The following is a 27,978-nucleotide window of genomic DNA, read 5'->3' as shown; positions in this document are numbered from 1 at the left end:
GGAACCTTTACATAGATCAAGAGGCGGTTGTTCGGACAGAACAAGGGGATACTGATTGGTTTAAAGTCAGGAAAGGTGTGGGTCAGGGTTGTATTCTTTCACCATACCTATTTAATCTGTGCTGAACAAATAATAAGGGAAGCTGGACTATATGAAGAAGAATGTGGCATGAGGATTGGAGGAAAACTCATTAACAACCTGCGTTATGTAGATGACACAACCTCGCTTGCTGAAAGTGAAGAGGACTTGAAGCACTTACTAATGAAGATCAAAGACCACAGCCTTCAGTATGGATTACACCTCAACATAAAGAAAACAAAAATCCCCATAACTGGACCAATGAGCGACGTCATGATAAACGGAGAAAGATTGAAGTTGTCAAGGATTTCATTTTACTTGGATCCACAATCAACAGCCATGGAAACAGCAGTCAAGAAATGAAAAGATGCATTGCATTGGACAAATCTGCTGCAAAGGACCTCTTCAAAGTGTTGAAGAGCAAAGATGTCACCCTGAAGACTAAGGTTCGCCTGACCCAAGCCATGGTATTTTCAATCACATCATATGCATGTGAAAGCGGGACAATGAATAAGGAAGACCGAAGAAGAGTTGATGCCTTTGAATTGTGGTGTTGGCGAAGAATATTGAATATACCATGGACTGCCAAAAGAATGAACAAATCTGTCTGGGAAAAAGTGCGGCCAGAATGCTCCTTAGAGGCAAGGATGGCGAGACTGTGTCTTATTTACTTTGGACATGTTGTCAGGAGGGATCAGTCCCTGGAAAAGGACATCATGCTTGGCAGAGTACAGGGTCAGCAGAAAAGAGGAAGACCCTCAACGAGGTGGATTGACACAGCGGCTGCAACAATGAGCCCAGGCATAACAATGATTGTGAGGACGGTGCAGGACGACAGGGCAGTGTTTCGTTCTGTTGTGCACAGTGTCGCTATGGGTCAGAACCAACTTGACGGCAACTAACAACAACAATGTAGACCAATGGAATAGAATTGAGAGTTCAGAAATAAAACTACATATGTATGGTCAATTGATTTTTAACAAGGGTGCTAAGTCCATTCAGTGGGGGAGAGTACAGTCTTTTTAATAAATGGTTCTGGGAAAACTGGATATCCACAAGCAGAAGAATGAACCTGGACCCATACGTTGCATCTTACATGAACACTAACTCAAAATGAATCAAGAATCTAAATGTAAGAGCTGAAACCATAAAACTCTTAGAAAGAAACATTTAGGTATTGCTTCAGGACTTAGGTTTTAGCAGTGGATTCTTAGATAAGACACTAAAAACAAAGACAAAATAGAAAAGTGGGATCTCATGAAAATAAAAACTTTTGTTCGTCAGCTATTTGTCTTAGTCATCTAGTGCTGCTGTAACAGAAATACCACAAGTGGATGGCTTTAACAAAGAGAAATTTGTTTTCTCACAGTCTAGTAGGCTACAAGTCCAAATTCAGGGTGTCTGCTCCAGGGGAAGGCTTTCTCTCTCTGTTGGCTTTGAAGGAAGGTCCTTCTCATCAATCTTCCTTTGGCCTGGGAGCATCTCAGAGCAGGAACCTCAGGTCCAAAGATGCGCTTTGCTCCTGGAGCTGCTTTCTTGGTGGTATGAGGTCCTCCAAGTCTCTTTGCTCGCTTCTCTCTTTTATATCTTAAAAGAGATTGGCTTGAGACACTAATTTTGTAGATCTCATCAATATAACCGCTACTAATCCATCTCATTACACCATAGTGATAGGATTTACAACATATAGGAAAATCACATAAAATGGTGGACAATCACACAGTACTGAGAATCATGGCCCAGCTAAGTTGACAGATACTTTTGGGGGGCACAATTCAATCCATGACAGTACTTTATCAAGAAAGTGAAAAGACAACCTACAGACTGGGATAAAATTACTGAAAGTCATATATTGGATAAGGGTTTAATATTCAGAATACATAAAAGTCTTACAATTTAACAACAAAAAGACGAACAACCCAATCAAAAATGGACAAAGGACTTGAATAGACATTTCACCAAAGAAGAAATTCAAATGGCCAACAAGTACATGAAAAGATGCTCAAAGTCATTAGTCATTAGGGAAATGCAAATCAAAACCATAATGAGATGTCAATCACAGGATGGCTGTGATTGAAAAAAATGGAAAACAAGTGTTGGCGAGGATGTGGAGAAATTGAAATCCTCAGACATTGCTGGTGGGATTTTATAATGGAACCGCCCTTGGCAGTTCCTCAAAAAGTGAAACAAGAATTAGCATATAATCCAACAATGCCATGCCTACGTATAAAAAAAAATATACCCCCCAAAATCAAAAGTAGGACTATAAACAGGTAGTTGTACGCTCATGTTCATTGCAGCACTATTCACAGTAGCCAATATGTGGAAGCAGCCGAAATGCCCACCAACAGACGAATGGATAAACAAAATATGGTACATATACATAATAGAGTATTACTCAGACATAAAGAGAAATGAAGCCCTGATACGTGCTACAACCAGAATGAACCTTGAAAACATTATGCTGAGTGAAATCAATCAGTCACAAAAGACAAGTATTTTATGATCCCACTTATATGAAATATTTAGAATAGGCAGGTATTTAGAGATCAAAAGTTTATTAGGGATTACCAGGTAGGATTGAGGGGGGAAAGGAAGACACAATTCTTAGGGGACACTGGCTTCCGTTAAGGGTGATGGAAAAATCTGGGAATGGTGATAGTTGAACAACATGATAAACATGTTTAATGTCACTGAACTGTACATGTGAAGACTGATGAAATGGCATGTTTTGTTACCTATTTTATTTGTCAGAAAAAAAGATGCAGTCTCTGCTCTTGAGAGTTGAAGCAATCAGAGAAAGAACCTTAAGCCTTCTATGGGCAAAGACGCTGGTTTGGAATGGCAAAGTCCTAGGTTGTCCTCATGTCAGTTTGTGTTTGTTAAAGAACTATGTTACTAAGACTTTGTAGACTATTCCAGATTTACTGTATTTTGGAGTCTATGCAGAAAATTAAGTGGGTAGAGCCTGACTTCAACAGCCGGTAAACATGACCTTTGGGTTTGGTAAACAAACAAATAAAAACAAACAAAAAACTGATGCAAGAAGAAATAGATAACTCAAAGAGTGCTATAACCATTAAAGAAATGTATCCAGTAATCAAAAATTTCCTCGCAGAGCAAGATCTAAGCCCAGTGGCTCTAATGGTAAATTACTGAATATGCTGGAAAGAAAATATTTCAGGGTCGTTGAGATTCTCCTAGAGAACAGAAGAAGAAAATATACTCTTCAAATCATTTTATGTAGCTAACATAACATCACTACAAAAATCTGACAAAGAAAGTATGGAGAATTAAAATTACAGGTCAAAATCTTAAACAAAATATTGGCAAAGTGAATCCAGCTGTATATCAAGAGGATAATACTCTACAAACAAGACCATAGTCCAGGAATGCAAGGTTGGTTTAACATTGATTAAGAAATCAATATAATCCATGGCATTAACAGATTAATGAGAAAATCCATATGGTTATTCAATAAATGTAAAATAAAAGTGTGTGATAAAATTTAACATCATAAATGCAGAACAAGTGTTTGATAAAATTTAGCATTAATTTATGATAAAATTTCTTAAGAAGCTAGACATAAAAGGGCACTTTTCAAATTTGATAAGGGATACTACAGAGGACACCAGCTAACATCAAAACTCTTTATTCCAAGGTTAGCTTTGCTTCAAAATTAGACTACGAGGATGGCGAATGTCACAGTTTCTATCTAACATTGTAAAGAACAGTAAGTAGGAAAATAAAATGAAGGGCATAAAACTTGGAAGAAACAAAAGTGTCACTGCCAGATAATACGATTATTTATACAGAAAAGCCAAAAGATAAATTATTAGAGTTACTAAGAAAATTGAAGATTGCCACATACTAAAATATGCAGACAGCACTTCTATATCTATATACCAGCAACAGTTGAAAATGAAATTTCAAAAGATTTACAGTAGTATCAAGCATGTTTCTAATTCCAAGTCTAATAAAAGATGTTTAAGGCCACTGTTGGAGAAAATTAAACATTTCCAGACACAGTAAAGTAGATCTAAATAAATGAAGTGGTATCCGTGGAAGACTCCAAGATGTTCATTCCCAATCAAAATCCAAATACACTTTTTTTTTTTTGGAAAGGAGGGTGTGAAAATTGACAGGTTTCTTCCAAGAATCAAGTACAGCCAAGCACTCTTGAAGAAGTCAGAGGTATCAAGACTTATTATAAAGCTACAGTAATTAAGACACCAGGGTCTCAGTGCAAGGATAGATGAACAGACCAAAGGAAAAGAATGCAGAGCTCAGAAACAGACCCATGAGTAACTGGACTTCCTCCAACTTTTTTTTTTAAACTGTGGCGGAAGATGTAAAGTATGGTCTATTCATAATTGTTGCTTGGACCAATTAATGAAAAAGACAAAGATATTGAAAATTGAGTAAAGACTTGAACAGTGCCACCACAGGAGAGGAAACAGAAATGGCCAATGAACTTGGAAATGGAGCTGCCTGTAACAGTCCTCAGGACAATGCACACAAAGCCATGGGGAAGTGGAGCCCCACACCCAGCAGATGGCCAGGAGTTAGCACACCTGACATACTAAGAGTAGTCTCAGCCGTGGAGCATCAGGAACTCCCCTGCACTGCTGGTGGGAATGGTCCTGGTGTCATCTGGTCAGGTTGAAGGTGCAGAGGCATCCTGATCCCGCAGTCCTCTCCTGGAGCAACGTGTGTCCAGGAGCAGTCTCACAAAACATCCTACCAGGAAACAGCCCACCTGCCATCAGTGTCAGGAGGTATAAATGCACTACAGTGAGCTGTTGCTCAGAAAGGCCTGGGGCCTCTCCAGGCCACAGAGCTGGAGGCAGAACCTGGAGAAGCTTCTGGATCTCCTGGCTCCTGTCCAGGCCTTCTTTACCCAGGGTTGTCTTCCTGACTTAGATGGTGTCTCTGACTGAGCGTCCCTTTCTGTCCTCAGAGCCCACAGTGGTGTTTGCCAAGGAGCAGCCGGTACAGAGCGAGGTGCGGGCTGAGGTGGGGGCCAGCGCCACACTGAGCTGTGAGGTGGCCCAGGCCCAGACGGAGGTGACGTGGTACAAGGACGGGAAGAAGCTGAGTTCAAGCTCGAGGGTGCGCGTGGAGGCCACGGGCCGTGGGCGGCGGCTGGTGGTGCAGCAGGCGGGCAAGGCGGATGTTGGGGAGTACAGCTGTGAGGCTGGCGGCCAGAAGGTCTCCTTCCACCTGGACGTCACAGGTGGGTTCTTGAGGCCCCTGTTTCTTCCTGAGGAGTATGTCCAGGCAGTGATTGGTGAGAGATGCCATCTTGTTTCCTGTTTTCTCATGAGTCTCCCAATATAACAGCAACTAGCAAGTAATAACTACATGCTGAGTCTGAGGCCCTTTATGAAGTGCTGCTTGTCTTTTACTTGTTTAAACTTTACAAAAACTTTCCCTTTAATTAGGAATTTTAAGACAAGAAACAGGGAAGTTTTGTAACTTACCAAAGGTTGCAAATCCAGTACTCTGGGGTCATTTCCTTCTGCTTGACAAACTTTTTCTTCTAAATGAAACTTTCAGCATTCATTCTAGCGGATTTACTGGTGGGACAGATCCTCTCATTTTTTTGGTTTGTGTCCAAACATCTTTGTTTTGCCTTCGATCCTGAAAGCTATTTTCTAAAAAATATCAAATTCCAGTCTAACAGCTACTTTCTTTCAATATTATAAAGATATCATTCCCTTGTCTTCTGCCTTCCATATTTTCTGTTTGTATATCAACTGTCAGTTTATTATGTTTCATTTGAGGGTTATATATCTTTTTTCACCTGTCTTCTTTTAAGATTTTTTTGTTTCGATTTCTCAGCAGTTTAACTCTAAACCACCTAGGTGTATTCATCTTGTTTGGAGTTGCAGAGAATCATGAATTTGTGGGCTGATGTCTTTGTTGGTCCTGGAAAATCCTTGTTCATTGTCTCTTCTGCCCTATTCTTTCTCTCTTATTCTAGGACTTCAGTGACACTCTATTAGACCTTATTACTGTTTCTTAAAAAAAAATTTTTTTTTTTTTTTTACATGCCTGATTTGCCTCACTCTCTGCCACTTAGTTCTTCCTTTTTCCCTGCTTTATTCTGGGTATTTTCTTTTGACCTGTCTTTCAATTCATGAATCCTCTGTTTTGCTGTATCTAATCTTTTGTCACAGCCATCTGTAGAGTACTTAATTCAGTCATTGTATTTTCAAGTTCTATAATTTCCATTTGATTAATTTTTAGAGTCTAACTTCCTAGTGAAATTCTTCATTTTTGATCTATCGTCTATTTCCTTTCTTGATTTAAAAAAAAAAATATTAATTGTGGCTATGCCCTAGTCTGATAACTCTAATATCTGTATCAATTGATATTTTTATTTTGTTCCGATTTCTAGTATTTGCTCCTGTTGTTGGCATGTCTGCAAATTTTTGATTGATTATCGATGTCTTGTGTTAAAATTGTTGATTATGAGTGAGGTAATCTTACTCTAGAGAGAAGATTCATTTTATTTTTTGATAGACAAATTAGAGGGGGGCTAACAACCTTAATCCCTTCTGGGAATGAGCTGGTTCAAGGCTGCACTGACATTTTCATAAGGGTCATCTATCTCTGGTTCTTCTTCATTCCTGGGCAAAGTCTTGCAAGAATTCTTGCTGAGAGCTTGGGGTGTGAATTGGGGACCCTCTCCCAGTAGACCCTGAATTTTAGCATTTGTCTCTTCAGGACTCCAAGATGCCGAAAAGTCTTCTCTGCTTTTCAGAGGTTTCCTGCTTGGCTTCGTAGCCTCCTGTCCCATGCAGCTTCAGCACCATCAGACGTTTTGAAGGGAATGAGTAGTGTCTCTTCAATCTCTTGTCTTTATCTCACTGGCCCCTTGAGATGTCTCTTTTTTCACAGCAGGCCTAGGTCCGGCACTTTCCCCAGATCTTCAGTGTCTTTTCCTATTTCTGGAAGTAGCAAATTCCCTGAGGGGAAAAGCAGGTGACTAGTTGGACTCACATCTCTGCGTGGTGCCCCCTTCTCAGGGATTTTGCCTCCCCAATCCAGTATGTTCTCTAGGTCCTCCTCCACCACAGCTTGTGCTGTTTACTTTCCTTGCTCACCTTGCATACTCCTTTTGGAGGGCCCTTGCCTGGCAGTCATCTCCATTAGAATGCTTCTTTCTCAGCTTTTTACAGGGCTGGTTCCCTCTTATCTTTAGGACTCTGATTAATTATCACTCCTTAGCAATGTCCTCCCTGACAGTCTAAGGTTGTCTTATCTCTTTAGCACATTTGCCTGTTTCATCTCATCACAGCATTCCACCCTAGCATTACGTGATTATTTTCATGATTATGTTTATTCGTCTTTCTTTCTTGATTAGAATATAAGCTCCATAGAGCAGGGGAATTATCTACCATGCTCATGGAAGCATCTCCAGGGCCACTTCATAGTAGGAACTCCCTTGATACGAGTTGTGTGAATGATTGAATGAATGCAACTACAGATTGAAAATTCTAAGATGATGTATGTATTCATTTTAGTTTAATGGAATGCATACAATTAAAAATGGGTAATATGAAGTGTTGGTAAGGATGTGGAGCATCTGGAACTCTCACACACTGCTGGTGGGAATATAAGATGTCATAACAATTTTTTAAAATATTTGGCAGTAAATCCTAACACAGGCCTACCATCTGTCCTAACATTTTCATATGCCCATCAATGATATATTCAAGAATGTTTATAGCAGCTTTACTCATAGTATCTTCAAATTGGAAACAACCTAAATGACCATTAAGAATAAAAGGAAAAACAAATTGTATTGTATTCATAACATGGACTCCTAGTCTGTAAATGAAAGAATGAACTGCTGCTACATGTGACAAATGGATAAATTTTGTAAACATGCTGAGTAAAAGAAACCAAACCGAAGAAAGTACATAATGTATAATTCTATTCATGTGAGATTCAAGAATTTGTTGTTGTTTTTAGTTGCCATCAAGTTGGCTCTGCCTCATGGTGAATTAAAGAATGGGAAAAAAATAATTTATGGTGATATACTCAGAATGTTGGTTCCCCTTGGAGGGTGGTCAGTGGTGACTGGGGGCCAGAAATGGCCTATATTTGATATATGGTGGTTACATAGGGTTATGTATAAAGTTCACTGAGCTGTACAGATACAATTCGTGTACTATATATAAATTACACTTTGATAAACAGGTGGAATATTTTTATGGAGCACATACCACCTACCATACACTTGGGTGCACTAGTAAACAAGACTGCCCTGCCCACCCAGTGCTGTCATGGGGAAAAGCAATAAACTAGCAGTTGAGCTGGAACATCCTCAGCCACTGTCCTCCAGCCTTAGGAATTGCTCTTGATTCAGGACATCCCCAGATTGCAGCTCTGACACGGGGTCCTCGTGTTTGTGAACTCAAGTCTAACAGCCCACAAAACACATGACGTCACTGGAATCAAGGGAATATGTACTGAACCCTGACGCTTCAGTGTCTGTGAAGTGGGTTGGTACCAGGTCTGTGTCTCTGACCATTTGTCCCTCCCTGTTCCCAGAGCCCGAGGTGGTGTTTGCCAAGGAGCGGCTGGCACGGAGTGAGGTGTGGGCTGAGGCAGGGGCCAGCACCACGCTGAGCTGTGAGGTGGCCCAGGCCCAGACAGAGGTGGTGTGGTACAAAGATGGGAAGAAGCTGAGTTCAAGCTCAAGAGTGCACGTGGAGGCCACAGGCTGTGGGCGGCAGCTGGTGGTGCAGCAGGTGGGCAAGGCAGATGCTGGAGAGTACAGCTGTGAGGCCAGGGGCCAGAAGGTCTCCTTCCACCTGAACGTCACAGGTGAGTCCTCTGGAAGTTGTAACAGCCTTGTTTGGAGATGATGATGTGACTGATTTATCACTCCAACAGATCATGGTGCTGTTTGTGTCTCCATATTGCCCATCTTCTCACCTTGTTAATTTTCTGCCCAAGGTTGGGGCCTGTGATGGTTAAGATTGTGTGTCAACTTGACTGGGCCATGATTCTCAGTGGTTTAGCAGTTATGTAATGGTGCAGTTATCCTCCATTTTGTGATATAATGTAATCACCTCCATAATGTGACCTCATCTGATCAACCAATCAGTTGTAAGGGAGTTTCCTCGGGGTGCGGCCTGCATCCAATATATATGGATGTTCTGGCAGAATTCGCTGGCTTTTGCTCACCCTGGATCCTGCATCCAGCTCATTATCATCTGACCTCCAGTTCTTGATACTTGAGCCAGTGACCTGCCATATTGCCTCCTGATCTTGGGATTTGTCAGCCTCTGCAGGCTGTGAGACGGCAGCTTGCTGTCTGACCTGCCAATCTTGGGCTCATCAGCCCTGCCAGTATGTGAGTTAGGAGAAGACTCCAGCCTGACACCTGACCCATGGACTTGGGACTTGCCAGCTTGTACAAGCGCTTAAGCCATTTCCTTGAGATATAGTGTTAATCTTTCTCCCAGCATCCCCCAAAGGGACCTATAGCCTTTTACAAGAGTGACTGTTCACTGGGGGAAAAGGAAATAATCAGACCTTTCTGGGATACTGAATCTGAACTGGCACTAATTCCAGGAGATCCAAAGCGTCACTGTGGCCCACCGGTCAGAGTGGTTGTGTATGGAGGTCAGGTTATTAATGGAGTCTCAGCTTATGTCCATCTCACAGCGGCTCCAGTATGTCCCCTAACCCATCTCCTGTAGTGATTTCCTAGTTCCAGAATGCATAATTGGAATAGATGTACTCAGCAACTGGCAGAACCCCAACATTGGACTCCTGACAAGTGTAGCAAGGTCTATTATGGTAGGAAAAAACAAGTGGAAGCCATTAAAACTGCCCCTACCTAGGAAAATAGTAAACCAAAAGCAATACTGCATTCCTGGAGGCATTGCAGAGATTACTGCCATCATCAAGGACTTGAAGGATGCACAGGTGGTGATTCCCACCACTCCCACCATATCACCACTCAACTTGCCTATTTGGCCTTCGCAAAAAACAGATGGATCTTGGAGAATGACAGTAGATCATCATAAACTTAACTAGGTGGTGACCCCAATTGTAGCTGTTGTTCCAGATGGGGTTTCATTAACAAATTAATACATCTCCTGCTACCTGGTATGCAACTATTGCACTGGCCACTGCTTTTTTCTCGATTCTGGTTTCAAAGGAACACCAGAAGTAGTTTGCCTTCAGCTGGCAAGGGCAGCAATACACCTTCACGGTCCTACCTCAGAGGTATGTCAGCTCTCCAGCCCTATGTCATAATTTAGTCCACAGGGACCTTGATTGCTTTTCTCTTCCACAAGATGTCACGGTGGTCCATTACACTGATGACATTATACTGATTGGACCTAGTAAGGAAGTAGTGTAAATGACTGGATTTATCGGTAAAAACGTTTGTGTGCTAAAGGGTGGGAAATTAATCTGACAGAAATTCAGGTGCCTTCCACCTCAGTGAAATTTCTAGGGGTCCAGTGGTGTGGGGCATGTTGAGATACTCCTTCTTAAGTGAAGGATAAGTTATTGCATTTGGCCTGTCTCACAACTGAAAAGGAGGCACAATGCCTGGTGGACCGCTTTGGATTCTGGAGGCAATGCATCCCTTATTTGGGTGTGTTACTCTGGCTTATTTATCAAGTGACTCGAAAAACTGCTAGTTTTGAATGTGGCCCAGAAAAGTGAAGGCTCTCAAACAGGTTTAGTTTGCTGTGCAAGCTGCTCTGCCACTTGGATGATATGATCCAGCTGATCCAATGGTGCTTGAAGTGTCTGTGGAAGATAGAGATGCTGTTTGGAGTCTTTGGCAGGCCCCTATCGGTGAATCACAGTGCAGGCCCTTACGATTTTGCAGCAAAGCCCTGCCATCATCTTTTGAGAAACAGCTTTTGGCTTGTTACTGGGTCTTAGTAGAGACTGAACACTTAAACATGGGCCACCAAATCACCATGTGGCCTGAGCTGCCCAACATGAACTGGGTGTTGTCTGAACCTCAGAGCCATAAAGTCAGATGTGCACAGCAGCACTCCATCATTAAACGGAAGTGGTATATACAAGACTGCTCCCAAGCAGGACCTGAAGGTACAAGTTGCATGAGGAACTGGCCCAAATGCCCATGGTCTCCACTCCTTTCACATTACCTTCCATCTCCTAGTCTGCACCTATGGCCTCATGGGGAGTTTCTCATGATCAGTTGACTGAAGAAGAGAAAACCTGTGCCTGGTTTACAGATGATTCTGTGTGATATGCAGGCACCACTTGTAAGTGGACAGCTACAGCACTGCAGCCCCAGTCTGGGACTTCCCTGAAGGACAGTGGTGAAGGAAAATCCTCCCCGTGGGCAGAACTTCAAGCTGTGCACCTGGTTCTTCACTTTGCTTGGAAGGAGAAATGGCCAGATGTGGGATTGTATACTGATTCATGGGCAATGGCCAGTGGTTTGGCTGGATGGTCAGGGACTTGGAAGGAACATGATTGGAAAATTGGAGACAAGGAGGTGTGGGGAAGACGTGTATGAATAAAACTCTCTGAATGGGCCAAAGAAGTGAAGATATTCGTGTCTTGTGTGAAAGCTCACGGAAGAGTGACCTCAGCAGAGGAAGATTTTAACAACAAAGTAGATAGGATGATGAGTTCTGTGCAAACCAGTCATCCTCTTTCCCCAGCCGCTACCATCATTGTCCAGTGAGCTCATGAACAAAGAAATACCTCACAGGGTTGGGGCAGTGTTCTCCAGGAAGCTGCATATGCTCTAAACTAGCATTCAATATATGGTGCCGTTTCTCCCATAGCCAGGATTCGTGGGTCCAGGAATGAAGAGATGGAAATGGAAGTGGCACCACTCACTATTACCCCTAGTGACCCACTTGCAAAATTTTTGCTTCCTGTTCCTGTAACCCTATGCTATGTGGGTCTAGAGGTCTTAGTTCCAAAGGGAGGAGTGCATCCACCTGGAGAAAAACCCAAGACACAGCATTAATTCCGTTGAACTGGAAGCTAAGAATGCCTCCTGGCTACTTTGGGCTCCTCATGCCTCTGCATCAACAGGCAAAGAAGGGAGTTACTGTATTGGGTGGTATGACTGATCCTGATTATCAGTAAGAAATCGGATTGATATTACATCATGGAGGTAAAGAAGAGTATGTCTGGAATACAGGAGTTCCCTTAGGGTGTCTCTTAGCACTACCATGCCCTGTGATTAAAGTCAATGGAAAACTACAGCAACTTGGTTCGGACATGACTACTTGTGGCCCAAACCCTTCAGGAATGAAGGTTTAGGTCACCCCACCAAGCAAAGAACCATAACCAGCTGAGGTGCTTGCCGAGGACAAAGAGTATACGGAATGGGTGGTGGAAGAAGGTAGTTCTAAATACCAGCTATGACCATGTGACCAGTGGCAGAAATGAGGACTGTAACTGTTAGGAGTATTCCTTCCTTGTATGTGTGTATCAAATATTTTTGTTTTTTTACCTATAAAATATAAGATAAATATAACCTATAAATATATAAGGGTCGGCGGTTCAAATCCACCAGGCGCTCCTTGGAAAACTCTATGGGGCAGTTCTACTCCATCCAATAGGGTCACTATGAGTCAGAATCGACTCGAGGGTGCTGGGCTGGGTATAAAATATAAGATGTAAATGCAGATAGTATGTTTTCGGTTGTACACATGTTAGTTGTATGATGTTAGGCCCAGGTATGACTTTCTAATTGTCTTTAGAGATTGTGTAGAGTTTAAGGAGTTGTGTACAGGTGCCAAGTTAACAAGAGGTTGACTGTGATGGTTAAGGTTGTGTGTCATCTTGGGAGGGCCTTAATTCTCAGTGGTTTGGCAGTTAGGTAATGATGTAGTTATCCTTCATTTTGTGATAAAATGTAATCATCTCCATGATGTGATCTGATGTGATAAGCCAATCAATTGTAAAGGGTGTTTTCTTGGGGGTGTGGCCTGCATCCAGTGTATTTGGATGTTCTGGATCCTGCAGCTGGCTCATCATCATGTGACCTCTGGTTCTTGGGACTTGAGCCAGTGATCTGCCATATTGCCTGCAGATTTTGGATTTATCAGCCTCCATAGCCTGTGAGCCAGCAGCCTACCATCTGACCAGCTGATCGTGGGTTTGTCAGCCCCTGCAGCTATGCAAGTCAGGAGAAGCCTCCAGCCTGATGCCTGACCCGTGGTCTTGGTACTCGCCAACCTCTACAACCACGTGAGCCATTTCCTTGAGATAAATCTCTGTTCCTCTCTTTCTCTCTCCCTCTCTCTCTATATATTTATAATATACTTTTTACTGGTTTTATTTCTCTAGAGAACCCATCCTAAGACAGGGCCACAAGAGGCTGGTTGAGAGCCGTATGTAAGAAAGGGAGTGGGGTCATTCTTCTTCCCCTCAGGTGGTGTCTCTGGGCTGGAATGCTTAGTCACAAATTCCCAGTCCATACCCAGGACCTTCCTTGTCTTCCATGGTTTTCAGGACTCTGGCTCTATCTGGAGCTTGAGGTAGATCGAGTGTCTCTCATCTGGGTTATGTGAATATTTTTCTGATGTCCTGACCCCTCACAATATGGGTCTTCTCACTAGTATGAGATTTTGAATTCCATTGAGACAGGAGAGGGGAGGCTTTGGTCACCCAGCCATACTGGCATTATCTCGAGGCTGATCTTTGAATGATCACCGTTTGGGTGCTCTGGGGCACTTTTGCTTTCTCTTGACCTGGATAGGGAAGCCCTCTGTTCATGTATACGTGCAGAGTCTAGGTCCACATTTTGGTGTAAGATCTGCAAAAAGTAAATGAAGAGGATTAATGGATATGTTTGGGTGAGTTTTGGGCTTCTCTTTTTAAATCAAGTCGCGTTTTTTCTTTGTCTTCAGTTAAAACACTGTGTAAATTTCCTTTGGAGTTTGAGATACAATTTAGGAATGGAAAGGCCTTGTTAGTGATGAATTACTGTAAACAGCAGCCACCGACTGGCAAAGCAGTATTTATCGCATAGAATTGACGTAATGATCAGTGTGTGTCTGTACCCTGAGAACGAACTTTATTTTCATTTTGTTGAGCCTTGACCTCCGTTGTGGGCCTGCAGTCCCACGTGTCACCACTAGGTGGCACCACAAAACATTCTGCGTCGTATTATTGGGAACACTGCTGGTTCAGTGATAGAATTCTTGCCATCCATGCAGGAGACCTGTGTTCGATTCCTGGCCAATATACCCTATGTGCATCTCATAAGTCGCTTGTCGGTCAGTGGTGGTTTGCATGTTGCTATGATACTGAATAGCTTTCAGTGGAGCTTCCTAAGATGGACTAGGATGAAAGGCCGGATGATCTACTACCAAAAATCAGCTAACGAGACGCTGTAGATCGCAATGGTCCAGTCCACAGCCAATCGTGGGGATGGTGTAGGGCTGGGCAGGGCGGCGTTCTGTTGTCCACGGGGTTGCCATTAACGGGGGCGTTTAATAGTCGATGGCGGCTAACAACAACAGTACTATCTGGTGCTTTGTGTGTATCGATACCAAAAACCCAATGTACTATATTTTGTAATGTACTCTTATTATAATGCCTTTGAAGCATTGTAATAAGAGAACATTACAAAATATTTTATGCCAAGAAATTTGAAATGTTTTGACAAATCCATCAAATTCCTAGAAATCTATTTCAAAACTGACTCAAGAAGAACTGACAACCGTCGAGCAGGTGGCACCCGCTGCCACCGCTGGGGGGCCGTAACCTACTCCTAGCTTGCAGGTGTCGGGGTCTCTAGGAAGGACACGAGCCGCACAGGTACTGGATGGAACAACACTTCACTCACATAGAGAAGAGACAGCAAGATCGACTTCAGCAGTGGGCATGGGTCCCCCAGAACTAGCAGGTCTTACTGTGCAGCTGACTTCCCTTCAGGGCTTTGAACTGGTTTGTTCTGTTTCGAACCCCTGCTGAGAATTTACATTTCTAACAAGTTCCCTACTGAGAATTTGCATCTCCACCCCATAAACCTGTTGCTGTTGAATGACTCCAATTTATAGCGACCCCACAGGACAGACAGTAGAACTGCCCGTAGCATTTCCAGTGGGTGGGTTGCCGGTGGATTCAAACCGTCGACCTTTTGGTTAGCATCCATAGCCCTTAAGCGCTGTGCCACCAGGGCTCCACCTCCACCCCAGATCTGCTGAATCGGAATCTCCAGTTAGAAGAGCCACAGGTGATTCTCATGTGTAACGTCCTGGACACTTGTTAGAAATGTAAATTCTCAGCAGAGGTTCGAGCCGGAATGAACCAGTTCAGAGCTCTGCTTCTCTGTGCTGCGGGAGAAGGAGCCAATTTTCTCCTTGCTGGGAACAGATATAGAAGTGGAAGGTGTCCAGATGCCGTATGATACACACGCTTAGCCAAGCAGTGCCTGGGAATGTGGATCTGTGCTCACGGCAAGAGGGGAGGGATGTTCCATAGGCCAACAGCTGCTGTGGGATGTGTTTTGGGTCAAGACAGTCCAGAAGGAGTCAGCCGACAGTGTCATCCCGTCCAAGAAGCCAGGCAGACATATATGGTCACGCACACAAGGTTCATTCGCGGGTTGCAGGGAAAGGCAGCAGGCTGCAGTTGGACCGCCACCTTCCACAACAACTCTAAGAATCCTATAACCATTAAGCAAATGGAACTAGTAATAGGTCCAAATTGCTTTACTGGCACATTTGACCAAATATTCAAGGAGGAAGTTTTTCCAAGCTTATGGAGATTCTTCCAGAGGACAGAAAAAGAAGACATACTCACCAACGCATTATATGTAGTGAGCATCACATCGATATCAAATCGGACAGGGAAAGTAGGAAGGATTAAAATCACAGGCCAGTCTCTTACAGATATCAAAGCCAAAATCATAAACAAAATATTAGCCAAGTGAACCCAGCAATATATCAAGAGGTTAATACACTGTGGCCAAGGCCAGAGTCCAGGAATGCAAGGTTGGCTTAGCATTAGAAGCATCAGAAAATCGATGTAACCCACGGCACTAAGAGATTAAAAAAGAACCATGTGATTATCTCAATAAATGCAGGAAGAAAGTGATAGAATTTAACATCGTAAATGCAGAACGAGTGTTGGATAGAATTTAGAATGCCAACCCGGTGCCATATGCATGCGTGATAAAAACTCTTATCAAGTAAGAAATAAAAGATCATTTCCATAATCTGATAAAGGGCACTACAGAAAACGTTGGCTAACACCACACTTAAAATAAAACTTGAAAGCTTTGCCTTGGAGACTGGGAGCAAGACAAAGACTCTCACTAGCTCTGCTTCTGTCCAGCATTGTACAGCACAGGAATGGGAAAAATGAGATAAAACATGCAAAATTTGGCAAAAACAAGTGTCATTCACAGATGATATAAGTCTAGGTAACCAAAAAGATAAATTATTAGAGTGGTCAGGGTGTTGAGGAGGATTACCACATACAAAACCAATATATAGAACACACTTGTATATCTATGTAGAAGCAAAAAACATTTGGGAAACGAAATTTGTAAAGATTTCCAGTATCATCAAAAGCATCATGTTTCTAATTTCAAGTCTAATAAGAGATGTTTAAGGCCTCTGTTATGGATTGAATTGTGTCCCCCCAAAATGTGTGTCAGCTTGACTAGCTATAAACCCTGACCTCTGTGATGTTAACGAGGCAGGACTGAACCTACAGGATTAGGTTATATCTTCAGTCAGTCTCTTTTGAGATATAAAAGAGAGAATTGAGCAGAGAGGAGAGGGACATCATACCATCAAGGAAGAAGATCCAGGAGCAGAGTAAGCCCTTTGGACCTGGGATCCCTGTGCTGAGAAGCTCCTACTCCAGGGGAGGATTGATGACAAAGACCTTCCTCCAGAGCCCACAGAGGGAGAAAGCCTTGCCCTGGAGCTGGCACCCTGAATTCAGACTTCTGGCCTCCTAGACTGTGAGAGAAAAATTTCTCTTTGTTAAAGCCATCCACTGATGGTATTTCTATTATAGCAGCACTGGATGACTAAGACAGCCTCTGTGGGGGAAATTATTAAATATTTTTGACAACAGTAAAGAGGATCTAAGTAACGAGTCGTATCCATGGAAGAGTCCAAAGATGCTCAATAAAAATCCAAATGGACTTTTTTCTAGGAGGGAGTGTGAAAATTGAGATTATAAAGTACAACCAAGCTACTCTTGAAGAACAAAGTGAGAGTGTTTGCTCTGCCAGATAGCAAGATTTATAATAAAAGTATAGTCATCAAGACAACAAGGTCTCAGTGCCAGGGTAGATGCTCTCTTCGTCCCTCAAAGGCACAGAATGGTGAGCTCAGAAACAGACCTGTGCATAACTGGACTCTGGCCTACTCCCAGGTGTATTAGTCATCTAGTGCTGCTATAACAGAAATACCACACGTGGATGGCTTCAACAAGAGAAATTTATTCTCTCATAGTCTAGTAGGCTACAAGTCCAAATTCAGGGCATTGGCTCCAGGGAAGGGCTTTCTCTTCTCAGCTTTGGAGGAAGGTCCTTGTCATCAATTGTCCCCTTGTCAAGGAGCTTCTCAGTGCAGGGACCCTGGGTCCAAAGGACATGCACTCCTGCTCTCCATTCTTAGTGGTATGAGGTCCCCATGTCTCTTTGCTTGCTTCTCTCTTTTATATCTCCAAAGAGATTGGCTTAAGACACTATCTAATCTTGTAGACCTCATCAGTATAACTGCCGCTAATCCATCTTGTTACATCATAGCGATGGGATTTACAACACACAGGGAAATCACATCAGCGGATAAAATGGTAGACAGTCATACAATCATACGAGGGAAGCATGACCTAGCCAAGCCGACAGGTATTTTGGGGGGACGCAATTCAATCCATGACACCAGGGCACCTGTGCAAGGAGTAGGAAAGGATGGTCTTTTCATAAACGGTGCTTGAACTGTTTAACCTCTTGGGAAAAATGAAATTGGACCCCTATCTCACACCACACTGAAAAATCAACTCCAGGTGGGCTTGAGTCATGTGAAAGATAAAACCCTAAACCTCTTAGATGGTAATGTGGATTACCTGATGACTTTATCAGATAAGGAAGGATTTTTTTAACAAGAGAGACTAGTGCACTAACCCCAAAGAATAAGATTGACTTATTTGACTACTAAGAATTTCGGTTCATCAGAAGACGCCATAGAAGAGTGAAAAGGCAAGCTACACAGGCGGGAAGATATTTACAATACATACAACTGTCAGTGCTCCAGCATTTACATATATAAAGAGCTCCTAAAAATAAATATGAGAAAGACAGAAAATTGGGTAAAGACTTGAAAAGTGACACCACAGGACAGGAAACAGAAATGGCCAATAAACTTGGAGCAAGGAGCTGCCTGTAACAGTCCTCCGGACAATGCACATGAATGCCAAGGGGAGGTGGAGCCCCACGCCCAGCAGATGGCCAGGAGTTAGCACACCTGACATATTAAGAGTAGGTTCGGCTGTGAAGCACCAGGAACTCCCCTGCACTGCTGGTGGGAAAGTTTCTGGGGTCATCTGGTCAGGTTGAAGGGGCACAGGCATCCTGACTCCGCAGTCCTCTCCTGGAGCAACGTGTGCTCAGGAGCAGTCTCACAGAATGTCCCACCAGGAAACACCCCACACGCCGTCAGTGTCTAAAACCAAACCAAACCCCAGTGCCATCGAGTCAATTCCGACACATAGTGACCCTATAGGACAGGGTAGAACTGCCCCATAGAGTTTCCAAGGAGTGCCTAACTGATTCAAACTGCCGACCCCTTGGTTAGCAGCTGTGGCACTTAACCACTATGCCACCAGGGTTTCCATCAGTGTCAGGAGGTATAAATGCACTGCAGTGTGTCGTTGCTCAGAAAGGCCTGGGGCCTCTCCAGGTCACAGAGCTGGAGGCAGAACCTGGAGAAGCTTCTGGATCTCCTGGCTCCTGTCCAGGCCTTCTTTACCCAGGGTTGTCTTCCTGACTTAGATGGTGTCTCTGACTGAGCGTCCCTTTCTGTCCTCAGAGCCCACAGTGGTGTTTGCCAAGGAGCAGCCAGTACAGAGCGAGGTGCGGGCTGAGGTGGGGGCCAGCGCCACACTGAGCTGTGAGGTGGCCCAGGCCCAGACGGAGGTGACGTGGTACAAGGACGGGAAGAAGCTGAGTTCAAGCTCGAGAGTGCGCGTGGAGGCCACGGGCCGTGGGCGGCGGCTGGTGGTGCAGCAGGCGGGCAAGGCGGACGCCGGGGAGTACAGCTGTGAGGCCGGCGGCCAGAAGGTCTCCTTCCGCCTGGACGTCACAGGTGGGTGCTAGGGTTGGGTGAAGGGGGAGAGGACCTGACAAATTGATGGAGTGAGGGAGAGGTTTCTCAGCAGGACTTGTCCTTGTTCCCTCTGTTTGAGCCTGTGCCGGAGCCTCTGCTGGTGGTTTCTGGACCAGGGCTGTGTCCCCTGCCAGAGGTCCTCAGGGTCCTGAGGCTGCTTGGGACACAGTCCTGCCCAGGACTTCCCTGCATGATCTGCCAGTTTCCTCCACCTTCTCCACCACAGCCCCCATCTTCCCCAGCAGGAAAGCCTGTCACCAAGGCTTCCTTATACGTTGGTCAGCTGTTAAGGCCCGAGTTCTGAGAAACAGCCACACTCGGCCTTGGGTCTGCAAGCTGACTTCTTTCCTGTTTTAAGGACCACTGGTTCCATGTAGGAAACCTTGGTGGCGTGGTGGTTAAGTGCTATGGCTGGTAACCAAAAGGTCAGCAGTTCAAATCCATCAGGTGCTCCTTGGAAACTCTATGGGACAGTTCTATTCTGTCCTATAGGGTCGCTGTGAGTAGGAATCGACTTGATGGCAATGGGTTTTCGGGTTCCATGCAGGAGCCTCAGCCGGAGGGGCTGTGTGGCTGTGGGTGCTCTTGCTCTCAGTGGGCCTGGGTCCTCTGTCTCTGGCGCTGGGGAGCCTGGCAGTTGAGCTGTCCCGAGGCCTGCCTCTGCCTGCTCACTGTCCCACAGCCCCTTCTGGCTACTTCTTTGCGTAGGCCTTGCTCTGCCTGGCCACTTCCCTCAACCTGTGGACTCGGGGACTGTCCTCACATAGGGACAACCTCCTGGGAGGGCTGGCAGGAGAGTCCTGCTCCCCTACAGTGCTGATAGAGTTCCTCTTAAACTGATGAGAATGCCTGTTTGATTGGCCTGCTGTGGTCACACAGAGCCAGCCACTGTCACCCTGGCCCCTCACTGGCTGGCACTGTGGTCCCCCCTGTGGCCCTCAGGGTCTCTCTGAGTGCACCCTCACTCAGCCCCCTGTCAGACCCTGCAGGAGCCCCTCTGGCACTCTCTTCCCTCCCTGAGGCATCACTCTGCCCCACAAGTGCAGAGTGAGGAGGCCCTTGCAGCCGCTCACACCGCTCAGCCTTGCTCCTGGCCCTGCCGCTGACACTGCCCTCATCTGCCCCCTGTGGCCCTCCCACAATGCGGGCCTGACTCACGGGTGGGTGGGCGCTCTGTGAGGACGCCACCTGCTCTACCCTGCATTTTCTGCCTGTGTAGCAGTGGAGCGGCTCCCGCAGGCAGACCCCCTGGCAGCTGGTGCTCAGCGAGCATCTGCAGCAGCCCCTTCTTTTCACCCGCCTGACCACTTGCCAGACGTGGCCTCTTCAGGCCGTGGTCCTGGACGTGGTGTTGTAAGCAGCTGTTGTGACGTAGCTGCTCCTACCCCACCTTTTTTCTCTTGCTCGCTCGGCAGAGGCAGCAGCCAGTCTGGGGCTGGGTGGGTGCTGCAGAGGGATGGCAGAACGTCACAGGCAGGCCTTCCTGCAGGCCTGGCCCTAGCAGGTGGTCTGCAAGGTCCCCCTGCGGAGGCTCTCATTCTGGCTGACCCCTCCTTCAGAACCGGAGCCTGAGCCTGGAGCCCTTGAGAAACGTGGCCACAGGAAGCCTCTGGTGGTCAAGGAACACGAAGACATCGTCCTGACGGCGGTACTGGCTGCATCCTCTGTGGCCACTGTGGCGTGGTTCAAAGACGGTGTGGAGATTCGCCGCAGCAAGCGGCATGAGACCACCAGCCTGGCGGACACCCACACCCTGACAGTACATGGTGCCCAGACCCTGGACAGTGCCATATACAGCTGCCAAGTAGGCGACCAGCGGCAGGACTTCCCTGTCCAGGTGGAAGGTGAGCCATTCTGAGGGTGGCCAGCCCCCAGCCTGCCCCACCACACAGACCCGGGTGCTCGGCAGCCCTGAGCCCAGCCCAAATGAGGGAGTGAACTCAGTGTGGCCCAGTCTATGCCAAGCACACCCGGGGACCCGGACTCGGGCTCTGGCTGCTTGGCGACCCTGCACCTGAGGGCGGGGGGCTGGCGTGGGTGCTCAGGTGCATGGCCTGGCCGCCGTCCTAACCCACACACTGATGACCCACTTGCCCATACAGAGGTTGGTGCCTGGTTCTCCAGGGCCCTGGAGCCGGTGAGCGGGGAGCTGGGCGGCCAGGTGGTGCTGGCCTGCAAGCTGAGCCCGGAGCAGGCCGAGGTGGTGTGGCGCTGCGGAAGCACACAGCTGCGGCCCGGCAAGCGCTTCCGTATGGAGGCCGTGGGGCCGCTGCGCTCCCTCACCATCACCAGCCTGCGGGCAGAGGATGCGGGCGAGTACGTGTGTGAGAGCCGTGACGACAGCACCCGTGCCTTGCTGTCCGTCCAAGGTATGTGTGGCTTTCTCCTGCCCACCCTGGAGACTCCTGCTCCTCCCAGCCCTTCTGGGGAGGCCACTTGTAGGCAGTGACCCCTAGTTACACCTGCGGGATGCTCTGCCTGCCCCTTTGTGACCCACCCCGCCCCGTCCCTCCTTGTTCCACCCCTGCCTCCCCTTCTCTGGACCGACCCATTCCTCCCTGGACCGCCCCTCACTGCCCTGCCCCACCCCGTCACTCCCAGCTCCACCCCTTCCCCCAGTCTATCCCTGCCCCGCCCCACCCCATCCCTCCCCACTACGCCCCTTCCCCATCTCTCCCTGCCCCTTACTTGCCCTGCCCTGCCCCCACACCTCAAGCAGAGCATCTCTCTGCAGTTCCCCGCGTGGTGAAGTTCACGTCTGGGCTGAGCGGCGTGGTCACGGAGGAGGGTCGGGAGGCTACCTTCCAGTGCGTGGTGTCTCCCAGCGATGCTGTGGTCACCTGGTACCGGGACGGCGCCCTGGTACAACCCAGTGAGAAGTTTCTTATATCACAGAGTGATGCTAGCCACAGCCTGACCATCTCTAGCCTGGCCCTGGAGGACTCGGGCCAGATCACGGCGGAGGCTGAGGGTGTGACCTCCGTGGCAGCCCTCAAGGTCCGAGGTGAGAGGTGTGGGCCTCAGGACCTGGGGGCAGCTGCAACTCTGGCTGCAGGCATCTCCCATGTGGGCCGATTCGGAAGTGGTCACAGCACTCAGGCCTGTGTCCAGCTCATCTGCCTGGCCTCGGGGGAAACAGAGGGAGTTGTCAGCTGGGAGGGAGGAGCAAGTGGGGCCCACCACCTTCTCTGTAGCGGAGAAGGTAAATCCTGCCTATGTACCTGGGGGATGCAGCTGTGGCGGGTGAGCCTCCACAGGGGCTTCCTGGAGGAGGCAGCCCACACTGAGTAGATGGATGGTGAGGCTGGAGGGAGTGGGGTCGGCAGGAATGAGCTCAATGTGCATAGGAGGAAGCAAGGGCTGGGCCTGGCTGACAGCAGAGATGTGGAGGAAGAGCAGAAAGGAGGAGCCCAGGCTGACAGCATGTGGGGCTGGGGTTCACTGGAGGGTTACAATGGAAGACTTCATTGTAGGCTCTTGAGTAAGAAAGTGATGTGGGGAGGTGGGAGCCCCCTGAGTCCCTGGGACCTTGTTAAAACCAGGGCTTTGAACTGGTTTGTTCTGGCCTGAACAACTGCCAAGAATTTGTATTTCTAACAAGTTCCCAGACCGTTCATTACACGTAAGAATCGCTTAGGGATCTTGTTAAACTGTAGATTCTGATTGAGTATATCCGGAGTGGCAATGCAAAATCTCAACAGGGGACTTGTTGGAAACTCGAATTTGCAGCAGGGGTTCGATCCACAATGAGCTGGTTCGAAGGCCTAGTTAAAAGGCTTTTGGGCATGCAGCCCCTCTGGCTGGGCCTGAGGGTCTGCGTGTGTCATGCCCTGCAGACACTGGGGAAGGAAGCAGCTGTTCAGGGCAGGGCCGCAGGAGGTGGAGAGGGTCCGGCGGGGCAGCATCCACTGGGGAAGGAAGCAGCTGTTCAGGGCAGGGCCGCAGGAGGTGGAGAGGGTCCGGCGGGGCAGCGTCCACTGGGGAAGGAAGCAGCTGTTCAGGGCAGGGCCGCAGGAGGTGGAGAGGGGCCGGCGGGGCAGCGTCCACTGGGGAAGGAAGCAGCTGTTCAGGGCAGGGCCGCAGGAGGTGGAGAGGGGCCGGCGGGGCAGCGTCCCTGGGGAAGGAAGCAGCTGTTCAGGGCAGGGCCGCAGGAGGTGGAGAGGGGCCGGCGGGGCAGCGTCCACTGGGGAAGGAAGCAGCTGTTCAGGGCAGGGCCGCAGGAGGTGGAGAGGGGCCGGCGGGGCAGCGTCCACTGGGGAAGGAAGCAGCTGTTCAGGTCAGGGCCGCAGGAGGTGGAGAGGGTCCGGCGGGGCAGCGTCCACTGGGGAAGGAAGCAGCTGTTCAGGGCAGGGCCGCAGGAGGTGGAGAGGGTCCGGCGGGGCAGCGTCCACTGGGGAGGGAAGCAGCTGTTCAGGGCAGGGCCGCAGGGGGTGGAGAGGGGCCGGCGGGGCAGCATCCACTGGGGAAGGAAGCAGCTGTTCAGGGCAGGGCCGCAGGAGGTGGAGAGGGGCCGGCGGGGCAGCGTCCCTGGGGAAGGAAGCAGCTGTTCAGGGCAGGGCCGCAGGAGGTGGAGAGGGGCCGGCGGGGCAGCGTCCACTGGGGAAGGAAGCAGCTGTTCAGGGCAGGGCCGCAGGAGGTGGAGAGGGGCCGGCGGGGCAGCGTCCCTGGGGAAGGAAGCAGCTGTTCAGGGCAGGGCCGCAGGAGGTGGAGAGGGGCCGGCGGGGCAGCGTCCACTGGGGAAGGAAGCAGCTGTTCAGGGCAGGGCCGCAGGAGGTGGAGAGGGTCCGGCGGGGCAGCGGACACTGGGGAAGGAAGCAGCTGTTCAGGGCAGGGCCGCAGGAGGTGGAGAGGGGCCGGCGGGGCAGCGTCCACTGGGGAAGGAAGCAGCTGTTCAGGTCAGGGCCGCTGGAGGTGGAGAGGGTCCGGCGGGGCAGCGTCCACTGGGGAAGGAAGCAGCTGTTCAGGGCAGGGCCGCAGGAGGTGGAGAGGGGCCGGCGGGGCAGCGTCCACTGGGGAAGGAAGCAGCTGTTCAGGGCAGGGCCGCAGGAGGTGGAGAGGGTCCGGCGGGGCAGCGTCCACTGGGGAAGGAAGCAGCTGTTCAGGGCAGGGCCGCAGGAGGTGGAGAAGGGCCGGTGGGGCAGCGTCCCTGGCCTCAGTTTTCTCCTATAAAGAGTTCTGAGTATAGCCCGGGCCGGGGGTGTGCTTCTCAGCCATGCCCAGCTTGGAGTGGCACTGTGGGCAGCTGGACAAGGACCTGAGCCAGGCTGCTGTGCCCTGGGTCTCCCAGGCAGGGGATGACTGTGATGCCTCTCCCCACCCACCCACCCCCCGACCCGTCCCATTGACCCCAGAGGCCCCTGTGCTGTTCAAAAAGAAGCTGGAACCTCGGACGGTAGAGGAACGGGGCTCAGTGACGATGGAGGTGGAGTTGTCGAGACCGTGGCCAGCTGTCAAGTGGACACGGAATGCGGCTGCCCTGGTACCTGGTGAGAACGTGAAGATCCACGCTGAGGGCACACGCCACCACCTGGTTCTGCACAACGTCGGCTTCTCTGACCGTGGCTTCATAGGCTGCGAGACACGTGATGACAAGACCCAGGCCAAGCTGAATGTGGAGAGTGAGTGAGGCAGGACAGGCGGGTGTGGGCATGGGGGGGTGGTCAGGACATATGGGGATGGGCAGAAGGGGTGGGCCAGTTGAGGGGGGCAGGGAAGATAGGTCGGGGACAGTCGCATGAGTGGGGCCAGCCTGGGGGAGTCCAATCCTGCACAGGGTCCTCGGGGAGGTGGACTTCAGAGACAGGCCTCTGACCCCAGTTATGGCACCCCACTGGGCTCTCACAGCTCCAGGAGGCCAGGCTGGCCTGAGTGTTGCTGGTCCCGGCCAGGAGGGCGGGTTTGTGCAGCGGCTCACCCCGCCCCTGCATGCACTATCCCCCCAGTGCGCCAGGTCTGCCTCGTGCATGGCCTGCAGGCGATGGAGGCCCAGGAGCAGAGCAAGGTCACCATGCAGGTGGAGCTGTCACATACAGACGTGGAGGGCACCTGGACTCGAGATGGGCTTCGGCTCCAGCCGGGGCCCTCGTGCAGCCTGGCTGTGAGTGGCCCCACCCACACGCTCACACTGTCCGGGCTGCGGCCAGAAGACAGCGGTCTCATTGCCTTCAGGGCCGAGGGTGTGCACACATCAGCGAGGCTGCTTGTCACTGGTGCGTGGTCCTGGGGTCTTCCCAAGCAGGAGGGGCAGGGGGCCAGTGGTGGCAGGGTTCGCATTTCTCGTCTGGGAGCTCCTTCTTGGAGCCAAGCTCCACAGCTCTGTCCAGCTCAGGCCCGTACCCTCCTGCCTTCCCAGAGCTGCCTGTGAGGTTCATCCGCCCGCTGCAGGATGTGGTGGCCACAGAGAAGGAGAAGGCAATCCTGGAGTGTGAGCTGTCGCGCCCCAATGCTGATGTGCGCTGGCTGAAGGTACCTGCCACCCACCCAGGACCCCTCCCCTTGCATTGCAGCCCGACCCTGGGGCTTGACAGGATCTGTCCTTCCACAGGACGGTGTGGAGCAGCGGGTGGGCAAGAGTGTGGGCATCACAGCCCAGGGAGCCTGCAGGAGCCTCATCATTTACCGGTGTGAGCTCGGGGACCAGGGTGTCTACGTGTGCGATGCCCATGATGCCCAGAGTTCTGCCTCCCTGAAGGTGCAAGGTGAGGGTAGGAGCAAGGTGAGGGCAGGGGTGGGGGTTGGGGCTGAGGGAGGACATGTGCTGGGCTTCTTGGGTTGCCTTCCATCCCACCTCTGCCTGTAGACCTTAGCCAGCTGGGGCGCAGGGGGCTGGGGAATGGGCCCCCTGCGTCCGAGTGTGACGAGGCCTTGCTCACTGCCCCAGGTCGTGACATCCAGATTGTGAGGCCCCTGGAGGATGTGGAGGTGATGGAGAAGGAGGGTGCCACCTTCTCCTGTGAGATCTCCCACGAAGAGGTACCTGCCCAGTGGTTCCGAGAGGGCAGTAAGCTGCGGCCCAGTGACAATGTGCGCATCCGCCAGGAAGGTACGCCGGTGGGCAGGCTGTGGGCGGGCTGCCAGGGCCTCTCTTTACCCTCCCCCAGCATGGCCCACACGGAAGGGCTGTCCCCACTGCACCTTTGCCCGTGCCCCTGACCCAGGGCTGTGTGCCTTTCATCCTCAGGAAGGACAAACACTCTGATCTATCGGAGAGTCCTGGCGGAAGATGCAGGTGAAATCAGATTTGTGGCCGAAAATGCGGAATCGCGAGCCCAGCTCCGTGTGAAAGGTGAGGGGCAACTGAGGAGAGGGTGGGGGCTGGACAGTGTGTGTGTTTGCATGAACATGCGTGTGTGTATCTGTGTGCATGTGCGCATGTGAACACACGTGTGCAGGCCCTCACGGGGGTTGATGGTGCGTGTGCACATGTGTGCCTGTGTGAAGTGTACACATGGTGTGTGTGTGTGTTCATGGTGTGTATGCGTGCACATAGGCATGTGTGGACACGTGTAGGCCCTCGTAGGGGCTGAGGGTGTATCCATGAACGTGTGCTCATGTGTCTCCATATGTGTGCTTGTATGTGCGTGCGTAATGTGCGTGTGTGTGTGTGTGTGTATTAGCATGTGTGTGAATGGTATGCCTGTGTGTATGGTGTATGTGTGTGTCTGTATCTTTGCATGTGTGAATGTGTATGCCTAGCGTGCATGGCATGTGTGTACACATGGTGTGTTTGTGTACATGTGCGTGCGTGAACACTTGCGTGTGCAGACCCTCATGGGAAGGGTGTCTGCAATAGGAAGACGAGGAGGGCCGCCCTGTGGGTGGGAGGACGTAGGTTCTCCCCCTTGTTTAGTGTGGAAGGACACGTGAGTGCTCTTCCTGGGGCCCTGATAGTAGTCAGGAGAGCAGCCGCACTGGGGCAGGGTGGGGTAGGCAAGTGGGGCAGTGGGGGAGGGAGGAGGGTCTGCAGATGAAGGGCGGTCCGGAGCGCAGGGCGGGGATCGGCCTGTGTGGGGTGGGCACACTGGCCACCAGTGTTGACCTGCTCGGCCACATCTGCAGAGTTCCCTGTGTCCATCCTGCGCCCACTGCGGGACAAGATTGCCATGGAGCGGCATCGGGGCGTGCTGGAGTGCCAGGTGTCGCGGGCCAGTGCCCAGGTGCGCTGGTTCAAGGGCAGCGTGGAGCTAGAGCCCGGGCCCAAGTACGAGATGGTCAGTGATGGCCTGTACCGCAAGCTGGTCATCTCCAGTGTCCAGCCAGAGGATGAGGACAGCTACACCTGTGATGCCGGCGACGTCAAGACCACTGCCCAATTCTTTGTGGAAGGTGTGGGGCTGGGCTGGGCAGGAGCTAGGCTGTGGTGATTGCTTCTCGTGGTGGTGTTTCTGACTCCATCAGCAGAGGGGTGATGAGTATCTCGGTGGCCATCGGGGGGAGTGTGTGTGTGTGGTTTGCTCCACGGATGAAACCCCAGAGGAGAGGTTGGGCCTGGCTGGATGTGTATGGGGCTTTGCTCCCAGGACAGAAATAGTTACCTCCGCTGCCGAGCCCTGGAGGAGAGGGCAGACTG

General features: G+C 49.5%; 1 protein-coding gene across 3 annotated transcripts in view; it reads left to right on the top strand.

Annotated features, from left to right (window-relative positions):
• Positions 1–27,978, top strand: part of OBSCN (obscurin, cytoskeletal calmodulin and titin-interacting RhoGEF) — a 232,782-nt gene that overhangs the window by 94,525 nt on the left and 110,279 nt on the right. For all 3 annotated transcript variants that reach the window (XM_049875093.1, XM_049875094.1, XM_049875095.1), the window contains 13 exons: positions 5,039–5,314; positions 8,644–8,919; positions 19,113–19,388; positions 20,969–21,253; positions 21,512–21,778; positions 22,144–22,413; positions 24,761–25,027; positions 25,352–25,618; positions 25,762–25,874; positions 25,954–26,107; positions 26,290–26,451; positions 26,590–26,694; positions 27,468–27,734. In XM_049875093.1, the coding sequence (XP_049731050.1) occupies positions 5,039–5,314; positions 8,644–8,919; positions 19,113–19,388; positions 20,969–21,253; positions 21,512–21,778; positions 22,144–22,413; positions 24,761–25,027; positions 25,352–25,618; positions 25,762–25,874; positions 25,954–26,107; positions 26,290–26,451; positions 26,590–26,694; positions 27,468–27,734 (2,985 nt within the window). The remainder of the gene's footprint in view (positions 1–5,038; positions 5,315–8,643; positions 8,920–19,112; positions 19,389–20,968; positions 21,254–21,511; positions 21,779–22,143; positions 22,414–24,760; positions 25,028–25,351; positions 25,619–25,761; positions 25,875–25,953; positions 26,108–26,289; positions 26,452–26,589; positions 26,695–27,467; positions 27,735–27,978) is intronic.

Source organism: Elephas maximus, chromosome 2 (genome assembly GCF_024166365.1).
Source record: "Elephas maximus indicus isolate mEleMax1 chromosome 2, mEleMax1 primary haplotype, whole genome shotgun sequence".
Taxonomy (NCBI): domain Eukaryota; kingdom Metazoa; phylum Chordata; class Mammalia; order Proboscidea; family Elephantidae; genus Elephas; species Elephas maximus.
This window is presented reverse-complemented; position numbering and strand designations above follow the sequence as displayed.